Source organism: Triticum urartu, chromosome 5 (genome assembly GCF_003073215.2).
Source record: "Triticum urartu cultivar G1812 chromosome 5, Tu2.1, whole genome shotgun sequence".
NCBI classification, from domain to species: domain Eukaryota; kingdom Viridiplantae; phylum Streptophyta; class Magnoliopsida; order Poales; family Poaceae; genus Triticum; species Triticum urartu.
The window spans coordinates 510,779,226-510,791,202 of record NC_053026.1 but is presented as its reverse complement, the minus strand read 5'-3'; the positions used below and the strand labels follow the sequence as shown (position 1 = coordinate 510,791,202).

At 49.4% G+C, this 11,977-nt stretch overlaps 1 protein-coding gene and 1 pseudogene across 1 annotated transcript; both read left to right on the top strand.

Moving 5' to 3' along the window:
* Positions 1 to 485: 485 nt before the first annotated feature.
* Positions 486 to 1,488, top strand: LOC125510214 (annotated as a pseudogene).
* Positions 1,489 to 7,369: 5,881 nt separating this feature from the next.
* On the top strand, positions 7,370 to 8,275 carry LOC125556491 (dehydration-responsive element-binding protein 1H-like). Its single transcript, XM_048719218.1, has one exon. The coding sequence runs from the start codon at positions 7,480 to 7,482 to the stop codon at positions 8,197 to 8,199; it is 720 nt and encodes a 239-aa protein (XP_048575175.1). The 5' UTR covers positions 7,370 to 7,479; the 3' UTR covers positions 8,200 to 8,275.
* The last annotated feature ends 3,702 nt before the right edge of the window (positions 8,276 to 11,977 follow it).

Here is an 11,977-nt window from a genome sequence, read left to right as displayed (position 1 = left end):
CTGATTTTTGCTCTGCAGCGCGCCAGCCCCGATGGCGAAAAAATGATCAGCTTCGACGTTAAGACTCGGACGTCAAGCAGCACTGACCATCTAGACCCCATCCAAAAAGGAATCGTACTACACAGGCACCAGATGCCCTCAGCTAAACCAAAACCCGAACTCGCAAACTGCGGCTCCAAAGAAACCATTAACAAGGACGAGGCAAAGTAAAACGGCCGCAAGACGGGGCGCAAGGGCGCAAGTGAGCAGGAGCAAGGCGGAAAACGATAAGGGCAAAGCGAAAGCAGGAAGGTAAAATAAAGAAAAGATATCCTGGGGTCACTCTCGAAGTCTCTCAGTTGCCCCCCACTTGCGCGCGGCTTCGTACGGTGCATCCCCCTTCGCCGGCCGTATCCAGCCTGTGTCCTCCCCTCTCGCTCGCCGCGCTTTGCCCCCTGGTTTCAGCCGCGAGCCACCGCCACCTATAAGTACGCCGCTCCCGAGACCACCCTGCTCAAATTTCTCATCGCAGAGCGAAACCACTTCACACTCGAGCAACCCAAAAGCATCCTCAGCAACAAGAACCTCCTAGCCGGCCAAGAAACAGAGCTTCCGTTGGACAGCAAGATGTGTCCGATCAAGAGGGAGATGAGCGGGGAGTCGGGCTCGCCGTCGCCGTGCAGCGGGGAGAACTTCTGCTCGCCCTCGGCGTCGCCGGAGCGCCAGCAGGCGAGGCAGGCGGGGTGGACGTCGGCGCCGGCGAAGCGGCCGGCGGGGCGGACCAAGTTCAGGGAGACGCGGCACCCGGTGTACCGCGGCGTGCGGCGCAGGGGCAATGCCGGGCGGTGGGTGTGCGAGGTGCGCGTGCCGGCAGGCGCGGGAGCAGGCTCTGGCTCGGCACCTTCGACACCGCCGAGGCCGCCGCGCGCGCCAACGACGCCGCCATGCTCATGCTCGCCGCCGGAGGCGCCGCCTGCCTCAACTTCGCCGACTCGGCCGAGCTGCTCTCCGTGCCGGTGGCCTCCTCCTACCGCAGCCTGGACGAGGTCCGCCACGCCGTCGTGGAGGCCGTGGAGGACTTGCTGCGGCGCGAGGCGCTCGCCGAGGAGGACGCGCTCTCGGGCACCTCGTCCGCGCCCTCCTCCCTCACCGACGACGAGTCGTCCTCTTCGCCGCTGCCCGAGGAGGACTCGCCGTTCGAGCAGGACGTGCTGAGCGAGATGGGCTGGGACCTGTACTACGCGAGCCTGGCGCAGGCGATGCTCATGGCGCCGCCCGCCGCGGCTGCGGCGCTCGGCGATTGCGGGGAGGCTCACCTCGCCGACGTGCCACTCTGGAGCTACCAGAGCTAGCCGGCTAGTTCGCGCTGCTTCGAGTTTTAGCTTTCCTTTCTGTCGTCGTCTTGGCTTCCGATCGATGCCAAAATTTTGGTGCTGCTGTAGGGTCACTGCTTGCGGTTTCTGGTAATGTGATGGTGCGAATTGGGGAAACAGAGCATGGCTTTTGACTCTTGACTTTCCACAACCAGCGATTTCACGCTGTATAGAACGACCTGAGCACCGGGGTATCTTTGGGCATCAGTTCAACTAACGTGAAAAAAAACTGAGAAACTGCTTTTTGGCTTCCGTCGAGAAATGCTTTAGGCAATCGGCGGCGCACGTGACAATCTTTCCCCCCTCCAAATTCCGTGGGCCGTTGGATGGGTATGTGACGGTGTAGATCAAACTCCATCGTTAGTGCCGCAAACGGGGAACTGTTTCTGTACCCAGCAATGCTACCCACCGCGCAAAAAAAATGCACAAATGACATGATTTCATGGAAATTGGCAGTTAGTAGTGTAATAAGCGGCATGCAAACTGGTACTCCTCTTTCTTTTTTTTGGAAAAATTTACGATTTATTCATCTTCAATCATGACAGTATAAAGAACAACAGAGATAATAAAAATTACAACCATGTTCGTGGATCACCTAGCGACGATTACAAGCACTGAAGCGAGCCCGCGCAGCCATCATCGCCCTCCCTCACAAAAGCTGGGCAAATCTTGTTGTAGTTGACAGTCGAAATGTCGTTGTGTTAAAGCCTCATAGGACCAGCGCAGCATAGCAGCAACCATCGTTGATGAATAAAATTATAGATCAAAAAAATCAAATCTATAAACATTCAAACGAAGATGAACAAAGATTGAATCTAAACAGATGCACCGAGCCAACCGAATCCCACGACCATAAGATCCTCCGCATATTCATGACCGAAAGGCTATCAAAGATGGGGCAGGCCGGCGGCTGCACCGATAGAAGGAGAAGAGGCTTTTCTTATGGAGGGAGGAGGAAATAGATACGCTTCGTTTTCGAACTGCGTCGAGTCGTTCTGTTTTGGCCACCTCCGTTCTCACCAGCCTTCATGAACCATGACTTCCATTTCGAACTGGCATAGCAAAAGTAAAGCAAGTCAAAGTCAAAGCGCCTTCGAGTTGTTCGCTGGTGAGCCTGAGGGCGGTGCTGACTAGCTTGGTAACCAAATCACTTGCTGACCACTATTAGTCCTCTCCCATGTGCTAAATTCACCCCAAGCGATGGACTCGCAGTCAAACCTGTGTGGTACAGTAGTACTACAAAGACGGAAGGTAAAAACCTCGCTCGCTTTGACACATTTACATGAACCATTTCCACACGCAGTTCTGTGTCGTGCTCGTGTAGATCTCTCTCCAAAAGCCCACGAGGGGCTGGAATTGAATACCGGTGCTGCTGCAAGCTCCGCGGTGAAGAAGCAACGGGAGGGAGGGCTGGCTGTAGGCTGTAGCTGTCTGTACACAGCCGTGAAACAACGCCGCAACCGAGAGCGAGAGGCCGAAGCTGCGTGACCGCGACTGCCGCGGCACCACACACGCACCCGACCCGAGAGGCAAAAAGAAGCAGCGGCCGCGAATAAACAAACAGGCGATCCGTCCGTCCGATCTTATCATATTCCAGCACCCCCAGATATTTGCGGCTCTGCTTTTTTTTTTGTGCGTGGCCCCGCGTCGCTCTGGCGTGCGGGCGTCACCGTGGAACTGGGCGGGCCGTGTGGGCGCGCGTGACCATCCTTCTCCCCGGCCGATAATGGGCCGGTGACGAGTATATTCTCGTCGTATCCGCATCTGCCGGGCTGGGGTGTGCGGCTAAGGAAACAGGCTGGCACGCTGCGCTCACTGGTTTTCCGTAACCAGGGGCATGGATTTAGGATCTCGAGCATGTGTTGGTTTTTTTTTTCTTTTTGGGAAGTGATGGGCGTGTGTTAGTTTAGGCTCGCGCCTCACTCTATCAGCGCGTTTGGTTGTTTAAGGGAAAGGAATTGGGAATTTATGAGAAGGAGTTGCCTGAGGGATTAGACTTGGCAAGTGGACTATTAGTCCTAATCCCATGTTTGGTGTGGGGTGGGAAGTATATGTGGGAATAATTCTAATGAACAATGGAGAAAGAAGAGGACACACAAATATTGAAACAAAATCGTAACATGTGAAGGCAAAAAAAAGAGTAGAAAAGGAAAATAGATCTGCATCGGTCTGTGAAGGAAAGATAAACGAATCAAACTTTGTTACATAGCAAAATTAGATGGGCTACACGCTACTGGCTGCCCCTCTTGCATGAGATGTGCTCGTGCTTGGCATTGCATCTGCAGATTAGTAAACAGTTAGAGCTGGCCGATTTATTTGGAGGAAAAATAATGTCGCTGCAAGTAGGATTTCCGTGGAGTTTTTTCCTTTCTTTGTGGGAGGTGGGCCAATAAATCTGTAACAATTTTCTTTCAGGCGCCAACTCCATTTCCTTCGCGGAATTACCAGGGTCCCCCCAAGAAAGAGATCGATGGGAATTGGGCCTCCTAATTCCCCTTCCCTTTCTCTTATTAATTCCCAAGTCCATGAACCAATCAAGAGATTTTTAGTCCCAGTCACATTAAATTCCCATTCCCTAGCTCCAACTCCCCCCAAACAAACAGGCTGTATGTGCACGGTATGCCTCCAGTTTGCTTGAAGCTGGTTGGACTTTGTATCTCTGGGAGGTGGTGTGCTTCTTTCCTACACTAGAGATCAAACCAAATGACAATTAGAACGAGATAGAACTAAAGGAGACTTCAATACCTATGTTCTACTTCTAGGAGCTGCCCCTGCCCGTCTATTTATATACTGAGCCCAGCCCTGGATCGCAACTTGGGAAGGGGGCCTCGGTTTTAACCACGAGGAAGATTCCTTCTCGGACTCCAGTACCAAACACCATGAACCTTCGTGTATCCGTAAACGCCGCGGACTCTAGCGTCTGGCCCAGGGTAAATGCGGCAAACCGTGGCATCTAGTCCAGGGGTAAACGCCAAGGTCTAGCCCCTACCCTCAAGCAACTCCTTGGTGCACCGACCTACGGTATTGGTGAGCCTTACATCTTGGCCCAACCAAGGTGTCCTCGCATCAGAGACCCTTTGGATTTATCCAAAAGGCTCCTTAACCTTCTAGACATCACCAAAAATTTTAGGACTTCCCTGAGACCTCTCAGAACATTTTTGAAACATCTGAAACTCTTACGGAAATCTCTCGAAACAATTTATTATATTCCTGAAACTATTCCAAAAATATTTTATCATGATTCTCACTCCACTAACACTCAACAGATCGTGATTTTCTTAAGTTTATGACCATGTATGTTCGGTAAAACATAGACATGAACGAAAGGGACCAGTAGTCAAACCATGGACATCCATATTGATCCTTATGAATACACAGATAATATTTGAGTGAACCTTTCGGTACCATGTATTATTGCCTCTAGGGCATATTTCCAGCAGGCTCCCACTTGCACTGGAGTCAGTAATCTATTCAACAATTTTTTATTTTACAACAATGGTAATATGGTATTTGTCCTTGCTTTTGCTTGTGGTATAGTCTTTGTCCTATCGAACCTGACAAGTTCAGATCCGAGTGTATCTTTGCATAATTTTTATGAAACTAACTTTGTATATATTGAATCACTCATAGGCCCTTTTATTCCTTAGACTGAGCCATGAAACCACTATTCAAAACATTGTTCCATTGGCACAAAGTACCTAGAAATCATACCAAGTTCATAAACGAACTTTTGATTCATCACCCTCCAATGTTGCTTCTAAAGCGCCAACATACTCAGCCAATTGTTATAGAATTCACCAAAGTAATTTTTTGGGACCAATTCCAACTTACTGTGCCAACAATTATTGCATAACACAAATCACTTAATTGAAATCAAAAATCACTTGGAGCACCGATTTAAGATTCTATCAATGTGACTACTTACAGCGAGCCTGTATTGATGTAACTCCTTACAACGTTCTCTTTATTTTCTCCTTATGCGAGAAACATCTTGCTTTATATTTAACGACATTTTCACTGCTGTCCTATGATCAACACTTTGGTAACTTTACTCACAATTTTTTTACCATGGAAACAATAGAACAAGCTCCTACTGCATATATATTAAAAAAACAAATATGTTACATACATACAAAATTGGGCACACTTCTGTGAGTGTGAGGTGGGGGGAGGCAAAGCAGTCACACTAAAAGTACTAGTTATGTAATGGAGGCAACAGAGGCAGTAATAAACTGCCTTTTATTTGTGTGTACCCTAAAGCTCAAGTTAGCAAAATCAACTTTGAATATTTGTTTCCAGGATGAGAATGAAGGGGTTACACTCGTGAAGTAGTAGTTGTTGCGCTCTTTCCAAAGGCTCAAGGCAGCTACTAGGAAAATGTCCATCAGCATTTTTCAAGGGTGTAGCGCCTTTAGCTGTCTAATGAGCTTGAATCTATTATCGTGCGTAGTCCAATGAATGTTCAGGATTCGCCAACATATAAGTGCTCCACAGTTTCTTCTCTATGCTCCCCACACAGCAGGCAGTCTCTTTTGTTGAATCTTTAGGCCTAACCTTCACTAGTTGTTCTTGACATTAGGCTTATCACCAACATTATAATGCCTCCTGTTGAGCATGTCTCTCGTGTTAACACGGTCAGATAACAAGCCAACCAAATACTTTAATCTTGGGTATGCTCTTGGATTTCCACAGCCATTTAAACGCTTTATGTGCAAGTACATCTCTAAAATAGAAGTTGTAATATGCAGTGGTCCGAAAGACTGCAACTCCCCAGATATAAGTCCAGATATCATGTGATCGACTAGAGATGTCAACATTGATCACTTCATTTTGCATTTGTTTTACTTCGTCGTGGGCTTGCACAGATAAAGGGCGTTGAAAGACGGCATGCAAGTAAGTGGCAAGGAGGAATTCCTTGACAGAGGCGTCCTCGACGGTGGTGTAGGAGTATGCTCGAGGGAAGGACTCTGAGACTTCTTTCTTGGCATGTTGGTGTCGGCAACTTCGAGTATCAAATTCCATGTTCCGGGTGAAATTATTAGGCCTAACCTTGAGTAGTTGTTCTTGATAGTGGTGGTTTTGCTCCCTTGTTGAATGCGTTGTCTGGTTGGACTTCCTCTCCTAAAACCCATTATATGATCTATGTGCTTGGATCCGAGTCCAAGGACGACACCCTTCATGCACATTTTCATTTAAAAGGCACCACTATTAAGGAAACTTATCTTATTTTTTCGTTCTGAAGAGCTCTCGTCCCGGTTTCCCAATAAAAGACAACGTTAGGGAAACTTCTAATAGTTTGAGTGTTGTCAACACGGTGGTAGTTATTGATGTTTTATTATAACGAGTCGCACGCCTTGCCTAATTCTTTCTTCTCATTGCTTTAGTGGTTGTGCACGTCCTATCCATGCAAAGGTCAAGTGTGCGTTTAGCTCCTTGAGACACTACAATTCAATGAAAACGCCCTCTGCTTCCTTGAGTCCCAATTGCTTCGGACCAGATGTAGGTAATTTGGCGCCATCGCGGTTCACGGTCACCGGTGCCTCTCGTGCCTTCCGTGTCCAGATAACTTGGAGAAACACAAGACTCATTCAATAGTACTCCCTCTATCCCAAACTATAAAAACATTTTTAACACTATAATAGTGTCAAAAACGTTGTTATATTAGGGGACGGAGCGAGTAACAACTGTCTGTCCCTTCGAGCCTTCACTAGTTCACTTCGTCACGCGCCTACCAGCCGTCCAACCCCAGCCTTCACTAGTTCACTGTGTTAAGCAAGCAGGAAGTTGCCTCTTGTTTAACACTGCAAAGCCGAAAGCCCCCACACGCCCAGCAGGAGAAAAGTCACATGAGGCTATTAACGCCACTTAATTTAATCCTACACGGTCCCATCGTCACCAGCTGTTTGTACGCCGGCATCCCGACCGCTGTCTTCAGCGCGTTCATACATTCGAAGCTCCAGCACAGCACATAACTATAAATACATCTCACACACTCCACAGATGCCAACAGCGAACACTCCCACTCAAGCTCAAGTATCTCGCACCGGAGTAGCTCACACTCCTCACTAAGCTCAAGCACCAAGCTCGACTGCTCAGAAAGGAAGCGCCGACCACTCTGCCGGTTGCCATGGGCATGGGCCTTGAGATCCTGAGCTCCTCCCCCTCCTCTTCCAACGAGAACGCGTTGGTGGCCAAGCGCCCGGCGGGGCGCACCAAGTTCCGGGAGACAAGGCACCCGGTGTACCGCGGCGTGCGGCGCCGGGGCAACGCCGAGCGGTGGGTCTGCGAGGTGCGCGTCCCCGGCAAGCGCGGCGCGAGGCTCTGGCTCGGGACGTATGCCACGGCCGAGATCGCAGCGCGCGCCAACGACGCCGCCATGCTCGCCCTGGGCGGCCGCTCCGCCGCGCGCCTTAACTTCCCGGACTCCGCGTGGCTGCTCGCCGTGCCGTCCGCGCACTCCGATCTCGCCGACGTCCGGCGCGCGGCGGTCGAGGCCGTCGCGGATTTGCAGCGACGGGAGGCTGCCGGTGGGTCCATCACCGCCACCGTCAACGAGGAGGCCTCCTGTGGCGCTCCTGCGGAGTCGTCGTCGGAGTCTGACGATGCCAGTTCGTCGGAGACGTCGAAACCTTCTGCCCATGGGGACTTTGCGCTGCCGGGCGGAATGGACGTAGAAATGTTCAGTAGGCTTGACTTGTTCCCGGAAACGGACTTGGGCTCGTACTACGCGAGCCTCGCGGAGGCGCTGCTCATGGACCCACCGCCGGTGGCGACCGGCACCGGCGCGTACTGGGATGACGGAGAGTTCGGCGAGGTGGCAACTGAGTTCGCGCTCTGGAGCTTGTAGCCGATTCTGCTATGTTTTGACTCTGTAGTCTTTATTTTTTCCAGTTGAGAATTCATTATAACACAGTTTTATTCCACTGTTTATACTCCGGTTCTTCTCTAGCTGAGACGAACTACACGCAGTTTCAAGCTGTAAAAAGGAGCACACAAAAAAAACACAAATCGAAGCAGATACAGTAGTAGAACGAGAGGCGAGACGGCTTTGCAATGGGCTCCAGAAAAAGGAAATATTCCTTCATGCAGCATGAGCTCAACAGGCAAAGCAGAACCCGACGAGAGGGAGGCAGCTTTCAGTCGATGTTAACCCTTGTTCGCAACGAGCAATCCACAAGATGTGGTCCGATGTCATGTCTCCCATCCGTCTGTCTATAACATGTGGTCTCTCGGGTTGATCTGGTCACGGGCCCAGCAGGTTTGAGCGACGAGAGCTCTGAATCTTCTCGGTGTGTCTCCTGTGGAAATCTTTGCAGCTGAGCCTGCCGTCACCTTCACTCACAGACTCGCTTTCAGCGGGACTAAGATGATGAGGCAGTAGCACACTCTCACGCGGGGCGGGGAGCCGGCGGGTGTTCTTCCGATATCTTTTGTAGGATGTGACTTGTCCTTGTAGCCAGATATTTAGACGTGTAGTGATACTTGCTGAGTAGTGACTAGCGCGTGTGCACAATACGTAATTCCGAACTTGTTTCCATTCGGTGTAAAGGATTTCACAGGATTTGTATAACACTATAATTTCTTTCGTAGTACTATTTTGAAGGAAAAACTATAGGAAAATGATAACTAGCAAACACCAGATTTTTTGGCGCTCTGAGTGAACGCCCTCAAAGCCGTCTGATCATGGTAGAACAACAGCAATTTTTCTGTGAAGCGTGACAGTTTTTTGTTTTTTTCCCCGCTACATGACCATTTTCGCCTCCGATCATGGCAAACCCTACAAAGTTGACATGACAAATTTATTAGTAGGTTTGGCATTGTAAGTTTGACGTATGCTGAAAAAACGCTCCCCGGGAATGTTCCCCGGATATTGCTGTCCAAACTACATCAACAGTTCTGCTAAGTCTCAGCACACTGAGACTTCTTTATGTTTTAATCGATACTATCTTCTTTTCATTTTTTTTGCGGGTGAAAGAAAATTTATTTCTCACACATAAAGTGCCTCGGCATTACATAAGTCAGGTACCTTATCCGGTCCAGATCCCAACCACACCACCGTATGTTTATGAACTCTACCAAAGTTTGCAAGAAAATGACTCACACCGTTCTGTTCTCTACGAATATGAACTAGCTTAACCTCCCTTCCTGCTAGCATCAAACGCCTAACCCGATCAACAAGCAAGGCAAAACGAGATCTATCCCTCGTCGGTGCTAGTAGCGCATGTACCGCCACCCCGCAGTCTGTCTCCATCTCAATAGGCAAAGGGGTCCATTGAAGTGCCAAGTTGAGCCCGTCCATGCAGGCCTGCAGTTCGGCTTCCAGAGGATCCGAACACGTCCGGAGTTTTCTGCATAAAGAAAAAATGATGTCGCCCGTGTCGCTCCGGAGGACCATGCCTATACCAGCCTCTCCCACTACTAGGAAAAGGCATGTTAGTGGCGCACCGAATTTGCCTTCTAATGGCGCACTACCGGTGCGCCACTGGCATCACGCCATTAGAATTAAATTCTAATGGCGCACCACGCCATTAGTATAGCGTGCAGTGCGCCATTAAAATGCCTCCCAGGGGGGCATATGTACCCATGTGCTTTGGCATTCTAATGGCGCACCAGCAGTAAATGCGTCATTAGTGTGATGATCACAGTGCGCCATTAGTGTCTTGTGTGGTGCGTCATTAGTATGAATATTAGGTTTTTTTTGCTTTTCTGATTTTTGCACAGGTTACAAAATATATTATTGGACAGAATATAGACAGCAGCACACAACAACATCAGATTCATCGAATACAATAGAAGATTAGTCTCCGAATACAATTCATCATATTAGTCTCCGAATTCAAAAGACCGAACAAAGATAAAACATTACAAGTCTCAAGACCGCGAGTATCGAGTTTGCCTTCACATTACAAGTCGATATCGATCATCTAAACTACCATCACATAGAAGAGAGCTGTGGTCATCACGATGAGCATCATCGCGATCAAACTGGTCTTCATCCGGTTCCTCCAATGCTCCCTCCTCTCTCCCGCTAGATAGCGGGCGTATCTACATTCGGCCTCCGCCCTAGTGGTGTACCCTTTGTAACTGTTACCGCTGAAACGGTGAACCTGTCTCCGACACTCCTCCCAGTCGTCATAGACTCCGGGAACCTTACCCTTGTACACGACATACGACGGCATCTCTATGCACAAGCCAAACAACAGACAATACATAAGCAATATGTAAGTATGCAACAAAAGGATCGGAAGAGAAAAGTAAGATATTAATAGCACGATTCATGGTCCTACTAATAAATAGCATGGATTACATCTAAGTTGAACGACTGTCCAAACCAAAAAGACATACGAATTCATTAAAGTATAATTACAACATGAGCCAATCAATGTTTTAGAACTACACATCACTATTTTCGACTCGACTCATCGGACAGGAATGTGGATGAAGCCGTCGTCTGTCGTGATGGTCATGAAATCACGGTCGTTGTCACCCTGCATTTGTAGCGTTTCATCTATCTCACTGTTGGACGGTTGATATCTGAGGAAGAACTGCCCCGAGGTATGAAGGACATCTTGATGGATGATGTCCGCAAACTCCGACTGGATGCGAAAGAAATCTTGTCTGAGGTCCGCGTCCTGGACTGCCGACAAGCTCGCGGCCCAATCTTTGAGATTATCTGGTAGCAGAAGTTGATGATGGTCCCTTACGATCGCCCGCATGTGATGGAGGGCGTAGTAGGCATCCTTCTGACCGCCAGGCGGCTGCTTGACGCAGCAGAACTTCGTATTGTGTGAGAACATGTGCTTGCCGTACTTACGAACTGCCCTGGTGAAGGTGCCTCCAGATTTGGTGTAGCTGGGGAGAACATCATTAAGAACTTTCTTGACATTTGTGTAGTCTATGTTGGAGTTACGGTTCGGGTCGAAATACGTGGCCATGGAATATTTCGGGCTTAAGAGGATGAGTGTGCAATGTGTGTAACTGCACAGAACACGGAATGTTAGAAAAAAAAGAACGATCGAAATCTAAGAAATCATATGTTACGGGGCGGTTAAGGGATGACTTACTCGGGAAAGTAAGCCACAAGGAAGTTATCCTTATCTGGGTTTGCCAGAATGACGCCTTCGAGGTGTGAACTCGCAACTTGGCGGTCCCCAGCGCTGCTCAAGTGCTTGGCACACATGTAGAAGGGGTCGACTATCACGATGTCCGGGGTCTTGTCTCTAATGATCCGCATCTCCATACTCAGCGAAAACAGCCGAACGAAGGTGTAGTGCAGCGGATGAAGGTTAAACATAGCAAAGATGTCATCAAACCGCAGGACGATCGTACCCTCGATGTCGCCATCCACAAAGCCCTTGCCCTCTGGCACCTTGGCCATGAAAACCAGGTATGCCACATCCTTCTCCCTGAGACGCCGCTTCTCAAAAGAAAGAACACTGTCATGCAGACTCCGCATAGCACCGGTTGCAGCATTCAGCATATTTGGCGGTAGCATCGCCCTACCCGCCACATGCACCCTCCTCGAGATATCCTTAGGTGAAGGTGGCCCGTCCTGAGCACGGATCGAACTCAGTGCCGGCTGGCTCGCACCGGCGCCCTTGTTAGTCTTTCGTTTCCGTCCCTTC